The following is a 21,946-nucleotide window of genomic DNA, read 5'->3' as shown; positions in this document are numbered from 1 at the left end:
AATTCTAGCTCTTGGGTGATTGACTCAGGAGCCACTGACCATATAACACACATGTCCTCATTATTCTCCTCATATCATTTGTTGTCTGGACAGGATAAGATGAGAGTAGCTGATGGGTCACTCTCCACCATCTTGGGCAAGGGAGTGGTTGACCTAAGCAAGGATCTCTCTCTTAAATCAGTCTTACATGTTCCTAGTCTTACATCAAATATGTTGCCTGTTTCAAAGCTTACAAGAAACTTGAACTACAGTATAACTTTTTTTCCCTCTCACTGTGTCTTCCAGGATAGATTGACGAGGAGAACGATTGGGAGTGGTCGTGAGTATGAGGGCCTCTACTATTTTGATGCGGATGTTAGCTCAGCACTGCAAGCTTCTACTACTACTAGTCCAGAAAGTGAGGAATCAAGAGCTAGGCTACACTTGTGGCATGCTAGGCTAGGTCACTTGTCCTTTTCTTCTTTAGCTATGTTGTTTCCCGATTTATGTAAGGGAATTCCGAGTTAAAGTTTAGTTTGTGATGTGTGTCAAATGTCAAAACAGTGCAGATCAATGTATCCAATTTCTAGTAATGAAATACAAGCCTCTTTTGATTTGGTCCATTCTGATGTTTGGGGTCTTTCACCCATTGTTTCCATTGATGGCTTCCGTTATTTTATCAATTTTATTGACCATTATTCTCGGTGCACTTGGATTTATCTGTTAAAAGGATGTGAAGAAGTTCCACGGATAACTATGATGTTTTGCAAGATGATTGAAACACAATTCGGGAAGAAGATTAAACAATTCCGTTCAGACAATGCAGCTGAATACTTTGAAAGATCCCTGAACTCATTCATGGAAGACGAAGGCATGTTACATCAGTCATCATGTGCTTACACCCCTCAGCAAAATGGAGCTATTGAGCGCAAGAACAGGCACCCAATGGAGACAGCTCGAGTTTTACTTTTCCAGCACAATGTGCCCAAGCAATATTGGTCTCAAGCTGTCCTCACTGCATCATACCTGATAAATCGGATGCCATCTAAGGTACTGGGTATGAAGACCCCCTTCTCTGTGTTGTGTCCCACTTCCAGATTTTCCTCTTCCCCCACAGGTTTTTGGATGTACGTGCTTCATACATGTGAAGGATCCAAAGAAAACCAAACTGGATCCTAAGGCTACAAAGGGAATATTTTTGGGGTACTCTCCTACACAAAAGGGGTATAAGTGTTATGATCCTGTCTCCAGGAAAAATGTCACCAGAGATGTAGTCTTTTTTGAGTCTCAACCATATTTCCAGTCTTCCCAGAATCCTCTTCAGGGGGAGACTAGTGGAATGGAAGAGGATTCTCAACCTCCCTTCTTTTTTGTTCCCCTTTCATCACCTTCCACTCCCCTTTCATCACCTAGTTGTAACATTCTGGGTCAACCTAGTGAGACTCCAGCTTCAGCTGATGCTTCTGATGACTCCAGTAGGCAAGAGAAAGAGATACTTACATACATTAGAAGGAAGAAGGGCCCTCAGCCTCATGATTGCAACCAGTTGGACTCAGATCAATCTGTCTCTGCAATCCAAGGTATTTCTGACTCTCCCAATTCAGATTTGAATCTTCCTATTGCTCTCCGTAAGCCTATTCGTTCTTGTACCACTCGGCATTCCATAGCTGATTATGTCTCTTACTCACATTTATCACCTGCCTATCATTCCTTTGTGTCTGCTCTTTCCTCTATATGTGTCCCTTCCAGATATTCAGAGGTGGTATCTGATCCAAGATGGAAAGAAGCCATGAATGAAGAAATGAAAGCCCTAATGAAAGCAAGAACGTGGGAATTGGTGGACCTACCAGAAGGGAAAGGCACTGTTGGGTGCAAGTGGGTATTCACAGTAAAGCACAGGGAAGACGGGTCAATTGAAAGATACAAGGCCAGACTTGTGGCAAAGGGATTTACACAAAAGGAAGGAATTGACTACAAGGAAACCTTTGCCCCGGTAGCAAAACTCAACACAATCAGGGTTCTACTGTCATTAGCTGCAAAATTCTCTTGGGAACTCCATCAGCTGGATGTGAAGAATGCTTTCCTAAATGGTGATCTACATGAAGAGGTATTCATGGAACCCCCACTTGGATATAATGTTGGAAAGAAAGTGTGTAAATTAAGGAAAGCTTTGTATGGCTTGAAGCAATCTCCCCGGGCATGGTTTGAGAGACTTTGTACGGCCATGAAAAAAGTGGGGTACACTCAGAGCAGTGCGGATCATACATTGTTTACAAGGGGGCAGGATGGAAAACTTACAGCTCTCATTGTTTATGTGGATGATATGGTGATTACTGGAAATGATGTGAAAGAGATGAAGAGGCTAAAGGAGTTCTTAGCTTCAGAATTTGAGATCAAGGACCTGGGAAATCTGAGATATTTTCTTGGGATTGAAGTTGCTAGATCAAGAGAAGGAATCTATATATGTCAACGAAAATATGTGCTAGATCTCCTAGAAGAAACATGCATGATGGGGTGCAGGCCAGCAGACACACCAATAGAATCGAACCATGGATTACAAGAATCAATGGGTGAGGAATACTGTGATAAGGAAAGGTACCAAAAATTGGTAGGAAAACTTATATACTTATCCCTCACTAGGCCAGACATTGCCTATGCAGTGCATGTTGTCAGTCAATTCATGCACTCACCAAAGACTCCTCATATGAGAGCAGTGGAAAGAATTCTTAGATACTTGAAAACTTGCCCAGGGAAAGGAATTCTATTCAAGAACAATAGACTTGAAATTGAAGCCTACACTGATGCTGATTGGGCTGGGTCTGTTGGAAACAGAAAATCAACCTCAGGTTACTGTACATTCTTGGGAGGAAACCTAGTTACATAGCGCAGTAAGAAACAGAATGTTGTGGCTAGATCAAGTGCAGAAGCTGAATACCGAGCTATGGCACATGGGGTGGCTGAACTCTTATGGCTCAGAACTCTCCTTAATGAGCTTGGTATCAAGACTGAAGGTCCTCTCAAGTTGTATTGTGATAATAAAGCAGCTATCAACATTGCCAACAATCAAGTGCAACATGACAGGACAAAACATATTGAAATTGATCGACACTTTGTCAGAGAGAGAATTGTTTCAGGGGAACTCTGTGTGCCTTATACTCCACCAGAAATGCAGATTGCAGATGTATTAACAAAAGGGCTGGCAACTACAAAGTTCAAGGACATACTTGGAAAGCTGAATATGATTGATATCCATGTTTAGCTTGAGGGGGAGTGTTAGAATGCTAGAGTGTGTTCGGCTGATAGGGTCTCCTATTAGCCCATTCTTATGTTATTTTTATCTTGTAACTGGGCCTTTGCTAATGGGCCTAATCCTGTTTATGTTTTAAGTATTCTGGTTGTCCCATTACTAATCAGGGGTATACCAGTAATTTTATTGTACTTTGTACTTCACTTATATTTAAATAAAGGCATGGTCGACTGCTAACACAGTTCGACATTCTCTGCATCTAAGAAGTTCATCCTCTTCTTTACTACTTCGAGTTCAGCTTCTTTGTTTACACATTTTATGTGCTTCGCAACTAATGCTGATGATCAATTTCAGATATTTATGCTTAAGCATGTTTTTCTCCTCTTCTTTTGGATGAATATAAAATTCTCAGTAATTATCACTATCAGTTTTTTTAACCTGGCATAATGCTATTTTGACATTGCCAGAATCTAAAGTAGCAAAATTTGTTCAGCTTTGTGCAATTGCAATTTCTTCTATTTTGCACTTGATACCACCAATTTTATCCATGAACAGGAAAGAATAGAAGCTATGGAAAGATTATAAAATAAATGATTTCCTATATATAGAAAAACTATAAATTTACAAGGAATCATTAAAGAGTCAGCACAAGAGTATACCAGAAATACTTGTTTGCATCCATTAGCTAATGGGACAAGAGTTGCTGGTTCCACCTGTTAACAAGGGATAATTAGATATAACATGAAATAATTACTTGTGCAAGATTAAAGATGGGCAGAAGTAAAACAATCCTTTTTTTGAGAAAAACGATCTTCTGACATAACTGAATAGAGATTATGGCATGGTCATTGTGAAAATTTGAAAATGTATTTGTATACTCCTATATAATGCATCCCACAACTGGTAAGCATACAAATCATCCCCAATGCAGCTGAATAGAGATTATGGCATTGTCCTTTTTGTAATTGCTGTGGAATTTAAGTATGGAAGAGGTAGAAAGAAGAAATAGATAGGTGTCCATCATGTGGAATATGGTCCCTACACAACAAAAGGCTTCAATATAGCATGCAGTCACAGAGCGCAAAATCATGAGGAAAGCATGAACCGACTAAGCAGCAATAAGCATTAAAGAAATTTATACAACATAATCACAATAGGTCAAGGAACTTACAGCTTGAGCAGCTTCATCTATTATAACGACATCAAAAACATGATTCAATTTACTGAAAAGATGTGAACCACTGAAACTAAGGGTTGAGAAAACCTGCATAATATCCGTAAGTTACCAATACGATTAAAATGATGTTGTAAATCACTTTCCATGGAAAATGCACATACAATGGCTGCTTCATTAAGAACGGAAGCACGGGCATTGTCCAGATCTTGTGGTCTAGCACCAGGTTTTCGTGTATCAGCTATAGAATGATCCATGCCAGAAAGTTTTTGTTGCACCTGCAGAGGGGAATTAATCACACTATATGGATTCAATCAGAAATATGGTATCCCCTTTTCTGTTCATAATTGTCATATACGTACAAGATAATCCATGGATACTGCTTGAACAGAATGATGTGGCTTTAGACCAATTCGCACTATCTTTGGATTATATGTATGGTCATTTTCATCACGAATACCTGACAGCATTTAACTAGAACAGTAAAAACCCTTGTTGTTGAAGGAAAAATAATGTATAAGTTCTAAAAAAAAAAAAGTTAAAGAGACTTGCTTATATCTGAAGGTGTTGCCTTAACACCTTTATAGGTTGTAATCTTTTTATTTTTCTCGCATCTTAAGCTGTTAGGTGAGGTCCCTGAGTAGCCCTTTTTTATTCTCTAACACACCGCCTCACGCGAAAGCTCATTGGGCTTGAAGTGTCAATAAGCACAGGCCCACCCATACCTTGTGCTGAAATTTAATAAATATAACAAGGAATGAGGATGACAAGGATCAAACACTAGATCACTTGGTCAACAGGCTCTGATACCATCTCACGAAACCATTCGGACCTAAAAGCATAAGCTGTTACATGAGGCCCCTGAATAGGCTTTTTATTCTCTAACAATTTTAATGAAATTCCTTTTTCCTTTACTAAGAAAAAAAGACACTGAATACTTTTAAAATTTTGACTACAACAACAAGAAAGAATTCCTGATTGGCTACAAGAAGGGTTCAAAGTATCGATACTCTTCTGTGTTGATTTTCACATTTCAGTTAAGTATAATACCTGTTGCGGTACCAACGGTATAGTTGTTAAGATGGCACCTAGACAACATATAACATATGGGGGGGGGGGGCGGAATTGGTGTAACACCCCAAGTTTAGAAGACCTTTGTTGGATCGTAAAGTGGGGGAGTGTGTTCCATTGTTGAGTAGACTAGAGAAGAAGAAGATTTCAAACTCATCAAGGGATGAGTTGTAGTAGAAGTACTGAAAAATGGAAGATTTAGAGAGAAATCTATCTATGCAGCTTTAGTTGGAGGTCAGATGGAATCCTCTTCTCTTGAAGGTATTTGAGGTGTGGTAATCATATACCTCTGAGAGTGGAGGCTGGCTTTTGCATGGATAGTGGATCACTTGAAAAGTTGAGGTTACAGCATGACTAGTGTGTCCTACATTTGTTGAGAGGAAGATGAATCATTTTGCCACTTGTTCATCTTATGTAAGGTTGCTGAAATTTCAAGGAAATAAGGTTGGGGCATTTGGAAGGAGAGGAATAAAAGGACTTCTGAAGGCAAAGTCCGGAGAGTGGAGAGAGTGGTGACAAATATTGGAAAATTAGTTGGTGATTCAATGTTGATTTTACCAGGCTTTACTCAGATTGATAGATAAGAATTTGGGGGAAAAGTTTTGGGACCTGTTAGAGTTGCAAAATTCTGCTAATGTTTGTATATCGGATTAGTCAGTTTACAGGGGGTCAGTCTGCTAATTTTTGTATCTTTGTTTAGTCAGGTTTTAAGGTGTTGTCTTCACACCTTTATGATGATGTACTCAGTTACATTTTGAGTTGTAATAAACTCTTTTTTTTTCTTTTTCCATAAAAAATGGTGATAAGACTATAGACCAAATGGGTGGTCCCTTTAGCTTTCCATAAGCATGATTTCATTAGGATGATGAAATATTTTTTCCACCAATCCAATCTCTGGAGTAGCAAATTTCACCGTTGTTACTGGGAGCATTAGGGGTGATTGCTTGGTGTAGTGGTTAGTAGTATCTTTGGCTGACAAGCATGACAATGCAGGTTCAAGTCTGAGAGCATCCACTTTGTGCAATAAAGTACCAAAGGTTAGGTCCATATCCAGTCCACTGCTCCCAAGACTCAAGATAGCTAGGACCAACTTTTGTTTTTAAATCAATTACAGGTTAGCTGGAACCAACATTGGGTAATGGCTTTGATCAAACAAAAAAATAAAAACATTGGGTAATCCGGTAATGGTCTTTTTCTTTTAACTTAATTGGGAACATTTATAAGCTAATCTCCAAAATTCTAGCAAATTGCTTGAGAAAGGTTCTCCAATACATTATCTCACTTTTCTAGAGAATGCTTGTTCCTGGGTGTCATATCTTGGATGGATTTCTTATTGCCAATGAATGCTCTAATTTATTTGGGCCTTCCTTCAGGTAAGAACTAAAGTTCCAAGGAGACATGGGATCTAATAATGGAAATATTCAGGAGGAAATTAGCTGGATGGGATGGGAGGAGGGACTCGTATTAATTCAAATTGCCTTATTAAAACTACCATTATAGTTTCTCAAAAGAGACCAACAATCTTTATCCCAGCCTTGATAGCCACAAGATTGGAGAAGCTAAAGAGATGATTTTTTGTGGGACTGTCCCAATGATTTTAAGGAAATTTCATCAAGTGGCATGATCACAAGTATGCACCTCTAAAGTTAAAGGCAAAGGAATCAGATCTCTAGGGATGATGAATAAAGCTCTGGAAGAGACGTAGTCTATGGAGAAGAACCATCTCTAATATGGACAGGATCCCATGCATTAGGAGACAAAACCCATCCAGAGCACCTACAACTCTAGTATCTAGAAGGGAATAATGTATATAACAAATAAGCTCTCTAAGTACGTGATTTTTAAACCAGGAGGAGGTGAACCAGTAATTTTTTGTGTGGAGACAGACCTCTGAGTGAAGAGCATCCAGATTCAAACCTTGCTTCAAATAAAGATGCCATGCAAAGAAGTGTTATGATTGTGAGTGTGGCAGCACTTTATGGTTATCTTTTCCTATTGCACAATCTATATGATTTGCATTCTTTGGCAGCTTTATTGGAGACACTCAGCCATACCATATTCTAACCAGGTACTTCTGATGCTAGATTATGTGGGGCAAATAGCTTGGATAGCTCTTGGTAATGGTAATATCACTTTATGACAAACTAGAAGGCTTAGGATCTGATTCTCCCATGCTGAGGTAGCTACGAAAAAGCTCATTCCCAATTTAAAGTCTTATTTTTTTATATGGACAGGCACTTTGAGTTTGGACTGTATATTATTAAGAATTGACCATCTACCTGACAAGGATATAATAATCATTGATGGATGCAGTCTTTGTGTGGGATTTAGTGTAGTGGTCAATTACTTGCTAATTCATTGCAAAGTCACTTGTCTAGTGTGACTTGGAACCATTTGCTACAATTGTTCAAATGTCATCAGTTCATGCCTCAGAATCCACTTGGAGTGTTTTAAGTGTGGCATATGAATGGTCTTAGTAGGAGGTGTAAAATACTATGGAATCTGATCCCACTTGTTGTATATCGAGGTGAATTGGAAGGAAGTAACATAAGGAATTTTTTAAATACTTATTGGGCTTGAGCGAAAGAGCTGTTGGAATTTGATGCCGAGGTCGGTAAAAGAGCTGTTATGCTGCTGGCATATCTTGGGCTTGAGCAAGAAAAAGAAGACTTTATGGAAGATGATTCCAAGTGCTGTAATTTGGTGTATCTGGACCGAGAGGAATAGAAGGGTGTTCAGTTACAAGTTTCTATGTCTGGAGGACTTAACCCAGAAGTTAGTGGGCAAGCTGATTTCTTGGTTCTGTGGTGGCAGATTTTAGAAACTGTAATGTGTCAGATGTATTATTTTCTTTGTCTTGATGGCTTGTGTAATTGCTGAATAGATCAGTCAGCCTGTTTTGGGACTGATTTCGGCCTCTTGTGTGTATTTCTTTCTCAATAAATATTACTTTACCTTTTCCAAAAAATAAAAATAAATACTTATTAGTAGAATAGAGTTGAAGGCATTTTGCTGGGTGAGCATTCTCAAGCTCTCCATGGACTTCCGGCAAGACCATTTCAGGAAGGATGGGGTCACATAATTGTTTAATCTGCTTTTGAGGTGTGAAGAAAATTTTAGTTTACTCAATTGTGTCATGCTAGAGAACCGATGTATAGTATCTTTTCCTTTTCAGTACCTCACTTTACTGAAATTCCACCATTTATTAAAAAAAAAATTCAAACTGAGCCAAGATAAGCAAAGTCTGAAGGTAATTCATAAATGGAAAACATGAAAATTATTAAAAAGGATAAAGATGATCTTAAACATGAAGTTTTCTTTAAAAGGTAAAAATCATCCAGAAAATCATCAAATCACCTCAAAGTTTGCACTCCACCCAATTAAAGTACAATTAGTAATTAGCTGAAATATGAAGATATTGTGAAGTTGTGCACAATAAAGAAACTCCTACCAGTGCTTAGAAGGCGCAACACAATCTCATCTAGTGCAGAGTTGGATGGAGCACAAACCAACACACGAACACGATATTTGCGATGTGAATTAACTACTTCAGGTTTCTGCACAAAAGAAGTGAATTTAGAAGGATCGTGAATATATAATCATCAATGCCAAAAATAAAAGAACAAATATACTTACCAACTCATTGCCAGTGGTTGGAAAAAAGCCATCGTCGCCATCAATGGGCATGATTTTATCTCTAGGATTAATATCTGTCAACCATGGAGATGCATTGTTCCAGTGCCTGTATCTGTAAACCTCCAACGAGATGCCTAATAAGCCCTTCTTACTTAGATTGGTGTTTACTACCAATTATTCTATTTGTTTTACCAAAAAATCCACTCAATGCAGCTTTAGTCTGAATTATTCTGGGCTTGCTACACAAATCTTGCCCTGTCATTGTGCTCTATTAAGAACCATGTGTCCTACTTTTCTTTTTTTTTTTTTTTTTTTTTTTTGAGTGGTGGATAAAACATTGCAAATCATTCATAATCATGTATAGTTAGGCACTATACAAAAGAAGGCTAAACTATGGTAGCCAATATACAAAAAAACTCAAGGAAAAAAATATTTCTAGGTTGAAGCATGCATGATATGGAGAATTTTCGTAATTTGCATATATAATATCCTGAACTGATAACGGATAACCAATAAATAATTGTCCCCATTGACCTTATAATTGGCTCCTCATATGAAGAGCTTTTTGTCCTCAAATATTCTGAGGTTTCTCCTTCATAGACATCAAGTTACAATAGCTGGGACCACACACCATAATTTTCTCCCCCTTCTATTTAGGTTTCCAATCTTGCAGGAATTCAAGTGCTCTGGCATGCACTGGCTCAGGTTTACAAGATTGCAAAAATAATTATACACCCCACTGGCTATTGGACAGGAAAAGAAAAGATGATCTGTACTCTCCCTCTCCCCTCCACAAAGCATAAAACTCAATGATTGGAGCGCCAAAGAGCCCACACCTCAACTCTGCAGGCAGTCCCTGGTTAAGCATTTGTCTAACATAGCAGCCCATAGTAATTATCATAAAAAAAAAAAAAAAAAAAAAACATAGCAGCCCATAGCAGACAAGCCACTTTGGAGGGGATATGAGGCACCCAAACTTCCTTGTATAGGAAATCGATCTACCACCTAAGCTTAGGTTCCTGAAGAATGACCTCACTGAAAATTTCCTGGAGCTTTCCCATCTCCATATCTTTTCATATTCCTGATCTAACCGTGGGAGTGAGGCATTGAGCACACTGACCAAGGATACCAGGTCCTCAATTTCCCAGTTGTTTAGATTTCTTCTAAATGTTAGGCACCATGTGACAGCTTCACCATGTGCCTCTACAGATCTGACACCAAAGAATCCATATTATTTGCCAAGATAAGAAATGGCAGGAACCTATCCATCAGGGTTCCATCATCACACTAGGTGTCTCTCCAAAAGCATACTCTATCTCCCACCCCTTATTTTAATCTAACACCTTGCAGAAAGCTAAGATGAAACTTTCTATTGCCCCGCCAAAATAAACAACCATAACTCTCATTACTGAAACCTGGATCCCAACTGTAGTTCCTGGTACCAAACTTTTCTACAATGATTTGCCTCTAAAATCCTTGAGGTTGAGAGCTAAACGTCCAAAACCATTTACCAGTTACGGCTGTGCGTTCATCAATTTCAGTTTTTCAACTCACAATCCCCCAGCTACAATCGGTTGGCACACCTCATCCTGATCAACTAAGTGCATCTTCTCCTTCCTCTTACCTCTCCACAGAAAATTTCATTGTAATTTCTCTAGTTTTTGCCACTTCAACGGTTCAACCTGCATTTGGAATGAAGACATGAAAAAAGTGGACACTTGAGATAATTTACTCAACAAGGTGGTTTTTGCCCCTGTGAGTAGATACTTGGATTTCTACGTGGCCAATTTTCTGTCCACATTTCCACAACAAGATCACACAAGATTTTTTAAGTATTTTTTCACCCCAGCAGAAGACCCAGGTATGTAGTGGGCACCTTGCCCACCTTGCAACCAAGGAAATCTGTCAATTGCTCATAAAGATGTATATTAGCATAAATTCTAGATAAGCAACTACCATCCTTAACATTGATTTTCCATGCAATTATAGTATACTCATATATCGATATATGTGTGTCCATGTGCATGGTATAACTTATTGAGGTTTTCATACAGACTTCTTTGAAACAAGCAACAGTGATTATAAGCAAAGGCAGTGTAATCTACCTTCTACAAACCCTTTTCTTCAGAATATATTACTTAGAAAAATGACTAGGAAATTTCACCATACTTCAGAAAATGATAACCTAAAGAAAACACTGATCCTCTTAAACCAACTCTGAACACCAAAAGAACTAAAGGTCTAATATTAAGTAATTGAAACATACTTCTCCTCAATGGGAAGTAGAGGCCGACGTTTAGCATCATGCAATGCTCCCCTGCATCAAACAGGAAATAGATATCAAATGTCTCAAACTGATAGAAATATGAATGATGACACATCCAATTTCTTTTATCTTATTTTATTTTTACAGGAATGAAACCAAAGAATAACACAATTTTCAAAATAAAATGTAATTTAATTATCAAATAATTGTGGAAACAAAACTTGCAAAAGATTTACTTGGATTGCACTCTTTCTGGTGTTGCATGCAGAATAGCGCTAAGGAGCCCAAGGATGGTTTGAGTTTTCCCTGTTCCTGGGGGACCCTAGAAGGAAGCAAATGGTCAGGTGCTACAGACACCAAAATAAGAAGTTCCTTTTAGTTATATGCATATTTAAAGTGGAAAAAGCCTCTGGTATATAAACATACACAAGTAGTGCAGAGGTTTTTTCTCTTTCTTTTAACATGCAATATTGTACTCCACCTTAATTTTAAGAGTTGAGTTGAGTTGAGTTATCACAATGTTTTTACAATGTTGATAAGAAAATGGAATGTTAAGGTACAAGCTAAAACACGTCAAGCTTGTTAAAAATACTCCACAACAAGAATAAATAATGCTGACCTTGTAATGGATTTAACCAGAATGCTAAAAAAATGGTTTTAACTAGAATAACACAGATGCCTTTTTTAGAATACTACAGATGCCTCATAACATCTTCAATCTTGACAGCAGCATAATTCATATTTTTCTATGAAGCCTAGAAATTAAAAGTGTATAACCAAAAAGGTCAAAGCTCATAAATATAGGCATGCCATTCAATGAACTGCCCTCACCATTTGTCCTAGTTTAATAACATTTAGAAGATCAGGCCTACAAACTGTTAATTAATAGGAAGCGCAAGTCAACAAAAGGATTTTGTTTCATTCCACTCATGGGTATCTCTAGTTGTCTACCTCAAGAACGTAAGCATCTTCTTGTAGAAGAGGAAAACCTCAATAGACAGATGAATGTAGGATGTCTTATAACTTAAACCAGTAAAGCTAATTTTAACACAAGAATGAAATGCACAAGTTAGGAAAGATTTTAAAGTGTTCACCTGTAGATCTGCACTCAGCAGAGTCCTTGAACAAGAGATGCTCAGAATGTTATCCTGTAGATGAATGTCTAGCACAGTTGAAAAAGGACGCTTTGGACTGTGCAGAGATAAGGTGATTTGGTCATGATTTGTGGAATAGGGGTGCAACATGGGTTGGCCCAACCCAAGCCCTATCTGACCCAACCAAAAATTTAAGACGGAGTGGGATTAGATTTTCAGTCCATGGACTTGGGCCCAAAACCCCAGATTTTTTCATCTTTCAGGCTAGGCCAGCCTAGCCTGATCCTAGCCCAGCCCAGACCTGGCCCAACTACATAATACATAATAATTAATACATACATTGGACCCATTAGGTCTGCCTAAGGCTCAAGCCCAACTGATAACTCTAGCCCAACCCAACTCTGTCAATTTTTAGTTTGGGTTGGGTTTGGGTTGAAAGAACAGGCTTATCCTTCAGCTAGATCTGGGGTCGTGACTTAGACCAAGCCTTAGGGTGGGGCCTTGGTTGGCCTTAAACCTGACCCAAACTGCCCAAGTTTCACCCCTATTGTGGAAGGTGACTTGTAGAAGGAGAAAGGATTCAAGATTTTTTTCCCCCGTACATCCTTTTCATTTTCTTCCTTAAACTTTTAACTGGAAAATAATCTAGGAAAAGAAGAGAAAATCAAGGAACTGATTATTCTTCTATTTATGTTTTTTTTTTCTTTTTACATGTGCGTGATGGGGGGGGGGGGGGTTCTCTACACAACAAAACTGTAAAAACTAGGCTATTATTTCACTTCCATTTATTTTCCTTATTTTTTATCAGTACATTTATTTTCCTCATTTTCTGCACAACCAATAAAAAATGTTTCTGCAATCTGCATTTGATTTATTGTACAAATCAAAAAACTAACCTAAAGATAATACCCACATATTATACTGCACCCAGAAAGTCTAATAGTTCTAGTAGCATGTATTGCATATGCACTTGTTAAAGCATCTCTAGATCAATCCAGTTCTAAGGAAATTGTTCACTTACAAAGAATCTCAAATATTATTTTTTTAAGCAAACTCCCAAATGTTTTATTTAACAATTAAACATGCAAAAGCAATTTTAGAACCAATAAATACAACCAGAAAGTGGGATATGCACGATTTAGATTGAAATACACAAAAAGGAAACTGATAGAAGACAAGTCGAACCTGTATCAAGACAAAGGTTTTACGTGACAGGCCTGCCTGCATTATGAAGATAATTTAGAAAATATTTGATGGAATACTAATTTTAAAGAAAAACAGAAACAAATGAAAAGACCATTCTATAAGGTTGTTTCAACAAATAAAGAAATAACATCCTAAATAAGGCTAGTAAAATATGCCCTTGCAGATTGACTTAGTCAGCAGATAGGTGATACCTATTCTCAACCAAGAATTAAGAATATGTTGTAAGGATTTTGGAGACTCACGCGTATGGCTTCAAGTTGCGATGTATTATGATTACTTTCAAGAAATTCCATAAGTGCTCTAGGAATTTTCCAGGCCCGATCTTCAGGATATGCATCCCTTTCAGCAGCCGACAATATTAAATCCTTGAATGGAAGGGAGCCAACAGACCGCAGAGCCGCATATTCACGAAGAATAGTTGATAAACTGCAAATCTGCAGAGAATATTGCATTTCAGTTAGGATAACTAAATTATGATTAGAAATTGAACAAAAAATCCGATACCAATGGAACAAGTTCATATATAAAAGCTAAGCATTTTCCTGAACAGTATGACAAATTTTGCATCTAATCTGTAGGTTGTTTCAATTGATCAAATAAACTTTTTATTAGTAAAAAAAAATAATTGTCTTAATATCAAAAGAAAGATTTAGAGGAAACAAAGGGAGAAAATGAAGGATTAGGATGAAAACAAGTCATTGCTGTTGAAGCCTCGAAGCATTGTGAATCTAGTTTAGCTTGACTGGGATAAGGTTGTTGAGCTACTCCCAATCATAGCTTATAAAGAATGAGCAATTTAAAATAATTTAGTGAAGAGGATAATTGGGTCTGCAGTAGACAATTAAATGGGCAACAAACCCTAAACTAATTTAAGGGCTTGGACCATGTTTATAAGGGGTCTGCTTTGTCAGTCAACTAGGAAAACCTATATGAGTGGCCCGGCCTCTTCTTATTTATGAAGTGTCCCATTACTCTAATTGGGACATCACATATCTTCTCATAAAAAGAAGCATTATTTCTCCACTTAAGCCCCTCTATAAGTGGGCACACACGGAACTCTGAGAGAAGCAAGGTAGGATAGTTATCTAACCACCTTTGTTTCTATTAAAGCCCATCTTGTTAATGCTAAACTGTTAAGTAACTTTCCAGCAAGCTATGAGCAAAAACTAAAAGAGAAAGAAAAATAGAGGCATGGAGAACAAATAAAGGAGGAGAAATCTCAGTCCAGATTCATTGAGATAGGGGTAAGATAATCTTTCATATCTTCACTGCTATATCTGCATACCCTCGTCTACGAGGAAAAACAAAGTTCTATTTCTAATTTCTTCTACCTCTATTACTATTTTGTGTCTCTACATAAAGAGATTTAATTTCACGTAGGGGAAAAATCTATCTACAGCCTTGTTCACAAAACCAGATTGATTATGGTTCCCTACACAATATCAATTTAAAAATTTTAACAAAATCTCAACTTTATGTAGGGGAGAAAGCCATCTACAGCCTTGTTTACAAAACTTGGTTGATTATGGCTCTCTACAGAATATTAATTTATAAATTTTAACAAAAGCTTAAATTAATGTAGAGAGAACAGTCATATAAAGCTTTGTTCATGAAACGCAGATGATTTTTTATGATAATAAAATAAAAATATTTATTAAAAATACAAGAGGACAGGGCATAAGGTATCAGCCAACTTAGAGAACCCCTTAACACCACAAGGACAACAAACCCTTCAACTAGAAAACAACAGAGATGCCCATTACCCAAACCCTTACACAATTTCTAAACAAACACATCCAGAAAAAAAAAATCCAATTAACCCTTTGACCCGACCCCACCTTTTCAAATTATTACACCTTACTAATTCCTTCATTCAATCACATCTCCTCAAACTCCTCATTCTCTAATCCTTCCACCATTTCCTTTGAATCCTTCACTATTCCTCTTCTCTAGCTTCCAGAATGCTTTTCTTGAGAACTCCTCCCCACCCAAAATAATCCCATCAGTTTACTAACTTGTACTTCCACATTCCACCTCAACTCTTAACCCCCGCCCCAACCTATCTTACTTGGTCCATAACAGCATCTAACTCTTCCCCTTGTTCTTCTGTATATTTGGCACTAGGTTTTATTTACCCCTCCGATTATCCTGAAAACTCTCCATTTCCTCCTTACTCCTTGCAAAAATCTCCTGATCTCCAACAGCCTATTTTCCATAATTCTTTAAATTATTCAATTTAATTTTCACCCTCCATCTTATGGACTTGTTACAAGGCCCTGCACCAATAAAACTTTCAACCATGAAAGAACTTTGGTAACATAAACAAGATGGCTATTACTTGGTCCTTTAAGTTTCTTTGGATTCAATTAGAGGTGTCAGTTGGACTGGATTTGGTCCAATCCGATCAAGTCCAATGTGAGTCCATTACAAATGGACCAGATCCATTCCAATCCAATGAATATTTTGGACCATTTTGGACCAGTCCAATTCAATGTCTGGACTGTCCAATCTGTTCAAATCAGTTTTAATTTAGATTGGTTTCAACCCAAACCTGGTCCATTGACACCTATATTCTTATCTTATATCAATAGACCAGATATTGGCTTAGTCCAACCCAATCCAATATAAATTTATTATGAATGGACCAGGCCCAATCCAATCTAATAAGTATTTTGGACAGAATTGGTCCAATCCAATATGTCTTGTTGGTCCGTCCAAATTGATTTTGGACTGGATGGGGTCCAGTTCAAAACCGGTCCATTGACACCCTTAGATTCAATGCAGGCTATGCAGCTCCACTCTCTTCATCTCTTTGAAACTTTTTCCACTATCTGTCAAGATCCTTTCCTAGTTTACCAATAATCACTTCTCTCACTAACCCTCCATATCCTCTTTATTCCTCTACTACCATATCTGCTAATTCAATAGAACCAATAGCACCACCAACATTATTCTCAACATTTTCCATCTCTAAACATTTTTTAAAGATAAATAAAAAATTATATTAAAAGAAAAAAGAGAATACATAGAAAAGGTGATAAGCAATCACCCAAGAGAAACAACAAACCTCCAAAGCCCCCAAACAAAACCAACCACAACCACCCAACAACACTATAACAAGCCCAACAACCAAACCCCTACAATTCGTCCAACAAGGAAAGCATAAAAAAAAAAAAAACATTACACAATAAAAGCCCCAAAACAAAATGATCCTCAACCAACATAGACCCCAATTATTCCCTTGCAGATTAAAACTTCTTCAATTAACTTGAGACTTTAGCTCCTTGCAAGATTTCTCCTTTTCTTCTTTTAGTTGGCCTTTTAGTTTTCTTCATCATCTTCTTAGACCTCACCCAAACAATCCCCTTTCAACCTGGCGAACACCTTTGAAACTGGAATCTGTTGCTGACTCTTTTGATTTTTGAAATGCCTTACTGCACACGAAACTTCCTTATCTTCCTTCAACCTTTCAGAAGCGACCTTACACCTATCTGAATCCAGAACCCTCTCTCACACCTCTACCCCCCCCCTCACAGACTTCTCACCATTCCCCTCTGATGTTGTCTCCTCTTGGTCCGATAAAACATCAGAAAACCAGTATCCATTGAGAATTTTGTTCTCTCCTTCTCATCATTCCTTTCCTCCACTGACCTGAATGCTTCCCTTGCAAACTCTTCCCCTCGTAAGAAAAACATCCCAAGATTTGGCTCACCTCTACTTTCTTGTCAAGTACTTTCTCAATGTCAACATCATTCTCAAGGGGGAAAGTTATATATTTTTTCAGTTCGTACACTCTTTCTGCATCCCACTTTCTACTGCCTTCGACCTCTATCTTGGCTTCCTCATCCCTTTTGGCATGCTCCTCTCCCCTAGTCTAGTGTCTTCCAACCCCCCAACATCAACCTCGCCTTTCTTCCCAACATCCTAAATACTCCCTCCCTCCCTCCCAACATCTGTTATGGACGCCTTCCTCGGGAAGACGTACCATCGCCACCGGCAGCAACAGGCCCCGGGCCCACTGCCAGCAGCAGCAAGGATTCAGTGATGCTCATCCTACCCAGTTCGGCAGCAGCAGCCTTATCTAGATTAGATTAGCTCATTTTGCTTGTTCTTATCTCTTATCTTATCTTGTTAATAGCTTATCAGATTAGGATTAGCTTAGCTTATCTTATCTTGTTAGTAGCTTATCAGATTAGGATTAGCTTATCTTATCCTTAGCAAGATAGAACTGGAAGTCTCCCTATTCAGCAAGGAGACTCCCTTTGATTAGGACTCTTGTAATCTCCTATTTAAGGAGACCCCATTATTGAATGAGATATCAAATTATTCAGTCAAGAGTGAGTTAGGAGGGTTGGTGATCTCTTGGACAAATCACCGAAGGCGCCAAGATAGGTTCATCACGAGCAGGAAGGAACAAGGGAAAACAGGAGGTTTTCCCCGTGGACTGACCCGTGACGAGATCCTATTCCCGGGCCCTCAACAACATCCCTTTTGGCTTACTCTCTACTACAGTCACTGCTTCTCCTATTCTACTATGAATTTTTCCTTTCTCCCTTCATCCCGCCAAACCATCTCGTCATCCCCTCCACCTTTATGGATCAACTCAATATCCATTCCACTCTCACCAACTTCTTGTCATAGAGCACTCTCTATGGTAAGAACTTGACCATCACCCCCATCATCGGTTGAAGCATTAACGTCCTTCAATCCTTTCTCTAAAACTTTCAAATTTTCCACTTCTCCAAAATGTCCATGCCTCTCCCTTGGACGCAACCCCTTATTTTTATAAAAAAAATGGCGTTCTCCACACGAAACCCTATGCATCACATGATCAAGACTCTAATACCTTTTTCCTTATCAACAAGCCAACTAAGCTCTCTTTCTACCTACACGAAGACAAAGATAGACCCAAACTCTAGTCTATTGACAGACCATCACCTTTTGACCTCATGTGCAATAAAAAAGGATCATGTGCCTCAAGGCTCATTGGCCCATAGAAACTCGACCCATCCCCTCCCGCTTTGCTATCAATTCGGTTCATGATTCCATCTTCGGTGGGCCAATCAACCGAACCAACCCATGAAAAACCTCCAACTGATTTATAATTCCTTCTTTAGTGGGCCTACCATCCAGCCCAAAAACAAACTCCAACCGACCATCCAATCGAGCCCCCATGTGGTCAATTAACAAGTCACATGTAAGTTGTAACATCCTACCCCACTAAATCAACATGTGGTATTCGACTCAAGCCCTCATCTTCAACGGAAATGCTCAATCTCCATCTCAATCCCCCTTGAGAACCAAACCCCAAAGCTTTTCCTTTCTTGTTCTCTCTAAGCATTTTTTTAATTATTCTCTCTGAACATTTTACAACCCCATTACTACCACAAGTAACCACCTAGGAAACTAAACAATCATGTGTTGACTTTCCTTCTTTTCCTGGTTCCAAAGCTTCTCCACTAAACTCCCATCTTTTTCCTCCACTCTGAAATCTTTCTCCCAAACTTTTGAAACTCCTCTTCTTGCTTAAACCATCAAGTCATTTCCTACCACGTAGGCTTTCCTCTTTGGTCCCTTCATCTTCCTCCCGACGAGCATCCTTCCACGGACGTTGTCAACCAGGCAAAGTAGCACCTCTGATCAAGGAACATCTCAACTTTCTTTGAAATCTCCTCTAGTTTAAACCCACTCAAGCAAATGGCAATAGAGTGAAGATCAGATGCAAACACACCCTCCAATCCCACAGTGCAAAATGAAAACTTCTTCCTTCCACAAATGAAAAGGAAGACCCAGGATCCATACAAGGAAATCATCTTCAATCTCCAATCTCTTCTCATTTGAAAGTGGACACCAATTCGAGGCAGTGATGAAGCAAGATCCAACCTCCAAATTCATCATTGTAGTTTCCATTTCAACTTCCACTAAATCAACTAAGACTTTACATCTTTCAGAATGATGATAACAACACCCTTAAGCTTCAAGCTTCTAATAAGTGTATCTGCTATCATCCTCCAATCATGAGGGTTACCATTGGTCCCCACTACTAATTTCTTTTTCCGATCCCCTTTCTCACCATTTGCCATCATTTTGAATTTGCCCCTTTCTCTATTAACAACTCTTTAGTCAACTCAACATCTTATTTTCTCCTTCCAAAATCCCCAACTCTATTGATTGTGACCTCCTTTTGAGTCCTATCTTCAAAATTCAAAAACTCTTGCAGCACCCTACAAATCTTTTCCCAGCCTTTCTACCCTCAAGAAAGCAAGCAACATGCCTTTTTCCTTTCCCCAAAAAAAAAATCAATAAAAGAAATGTACCTCCCCTTTGCATTTTCCTTTTTCTATCAAGCATCAACTTCTTCTTTTGTATACTTATAAGGTCTATTTCTTGTTGAGAAAATAGCCTCCTCAAAAAAATGTAAGCACCACTCAATCATCTCTCTTCCTACCAAAAGCACCATTGCCAAATTTTTCTCATTTATTTTCAGTGAAGTTTTTCCACTGAAAATGTCTTCAGAACCCTACTCCAAGCCATCAATCGAAAAGTAAAGCACCCTACTCCAATTCCACCCTAAACTTACATCATTGATGTATTCAGCTCAGGATGTTGAACTCATAATTTTCAAAATATATCCTCGAGTGTTTGGGCTGCCACCATCTCAAAAAGCCAATACATTCATGTTATCTCTAGCAACAATCAAATCATACCCACAATCATCATCTTTATCGAAAGCATGTCTATCCTTGCTTGTATCTATTGAAACTTGAAAGTTGTGGCACCGTGCCCGTGTCCTGTTCCAACATTCCTTGACAAGTTGTGCCATCCTCGCCCTCCACTACTGATGAAAAAACACCATCACACCTGGAGAATATAGTTTCTGAGAAAGACCATCCCTCGATCCACCCCAACTCCTCTTGTACAGATGGAATCCTCACCTGATCATTAATAGGATCAACAGAAAAAAAAAAAAAAAAAAAAGTCACATTCACAAACAGACATATGAATCGCCTCTTTCCCATTTTCTTCAACCTCGCATTGAACCAATACCTTCTCTCCTACCAACAATGTCATTGCATCAACCAAGCTCTTCTCCTCAATATTTCGCACATATCTTGTAACCACCCATTCCCACCTCTTTGTTTCCTTTTCCTTCTCCTCTAAAACATTTAGAAACCAGCTTGGATAATTATGGCTTCCTATACAATATTAATTTATAAATTTCAAAAAAAAAATTTTACCTTTACATGGGGAGGAAAACCATCTACAGCCTCATCCGTGAAACTTGGCTGGTTATGGTTCTCTACATGAAATAAATGTCAAAACAAAGTCCTACAGCCCACAATGGGACAGGACTGATTGCCATATGTAAAAATTCTATCTATTTGTTTATTTCCTTAGGATTCTCTTTCAAACATAAAAGAGGGAAATATAAACCAGATTTTTCAATAGAAAATTTCTGTAGTTAAACTTTATTTAGTTTATTCTATTGATTTACACTTCCATATCAGAATCATAAGGTTTTCTCTGCCCTTGGTAGAGATAATAATTAAAAAGAATATCGATGTAATATCTCAAATGGACCTTACCCAAATACTATAAACCCAGTTATTAATATAATTGGTGAATTATGTTATGTAAGACCTTATCAAACTTTCCATTAACAATCACTATTTCTAGAATAGAACCATACCTTCAACATCCACAAGAATTTGTCTAGTTCTTTAACAATGGTACGCATACTCAATAGCCTTGCACTAGGTTCAGTTTCATCTACACTGATCTGTTTTACCTCTCCAGCCAGAAACATGCGAACTTGAATATGATCCTTGCCCTCACGATTTTCCACAAATGCAAAAGCATAGGTATTCGGAAGTGTTGCCCCCTCTTGAAACTGCAAAAATGTCATTCCAATTTGCACCAGGCAATAAAATTAAAGATATCATCAGCCAATACATGCTTATCTTATAACAAATGCTATTTTTCTTTTGCGATCATCCTTACCAGTGCTAAACATACTATTTTTTTATGAATAATGCTAAACATACTATAAATCTAGGTACAACTTTATTTAGTTTCCATAGTGGCTGTAGAGACTAAAAAGTAAAAACAATAAAAGTAACCGGACATGAAAAATGTAAACACTGCATATAACTTACAAAAGAGAAAAACGTTCCTTTGTATCTCATCTAACTGGTATATTCTTTGCAAATCTCACAGTGAGGATTGCTACCACTTACTAATCTCCCGTTCCTTTCCTGCAAAGTCATGGGATT

The 21,946-nt window shown here is 38.1% G+C and overlaps 1 protein-coding gene across 8 annotated transcripts in view; it reads right to left on the bottom strand.

The window, feature by feature from the left end:
- MAA3 (P-loop containing nucleoside triphosphate hydrolases superfamily protein) overlaps nt 1-21,946 on the bottom strand; it is a 28,585-nt gene that overhangs the window by 4,361 nt on the left and 2,278 nt on the right. For 4 of the 8 annotated variants that reach the window (XM_088952519.1, XM_088952520.1, XM_088952521.1 and 1 more), the window contains exons 4-14: nt 21,364-21,564; nt 13,916-14,107; nt 13,653-13,688; nt 11,610-11,695; nt 11,374-11,424; nt 9,108-9,219; nt 8,923-9,028; nt 4,763-4,860; nt 4,565-4,678; nt 4,398-4,490; nt 3,886-3,939 (exon numbers count right to left, since the gene is read on the bottom strand). In XM_088952519.1, the coding sequence (XP_088808645.1) occupies nt 3,886-3,939; nt 4,398-4,490; nt 4,565-4,678; nt 4,763-4,860; nt 8,923-9,028; nt 9,108-9,219; nt 11,374-11,424; nt 11,610-11,695; nt 13,653-13,688; nt 13,916-14,107; nt 21,364-21,564 (1,143 nt within the window). Of the gene's footprint in view, nt 1-3,885; nt 3,940-4,397; nt 4,491-4,564; nt 4,679-4,762; nt 4,861-8,922; nt 9,029-9,107; nt 9,220-11,373; nt 11,425-11,609; nt 11,696-13,652; nt 13,689-13,915; nt 14,108-21,363; nt 21,565-21,829; nt 21,929-21,946 lie in introns of all 8 variants that reach the window. The other 4 variants (XM_088952525.1, XM_088952526.1, XM_088952527.1 and 1 more) reach the window with 3 other exon arrangements.

This window comes from Nelumbo lutea, chromosome 6, assembly GCF_056320005.1.
Source record: "Nelumbo lutea isolate HS-2025 chromosome 6, American lotus-T2T, whole genome shotgun sequence".
NCBI lineage: Eukaryota > Viridiplantae > Streptophyta > Magnoliopsida > Proteales > Nelumbonaceae > Nelumbo > Nelumbo lutea.
The sequence above is the reverse complement of the archived record's forward strand: the minus strand, read 5'-3'. Positions and strand labels throughout refer to the sequence as shown.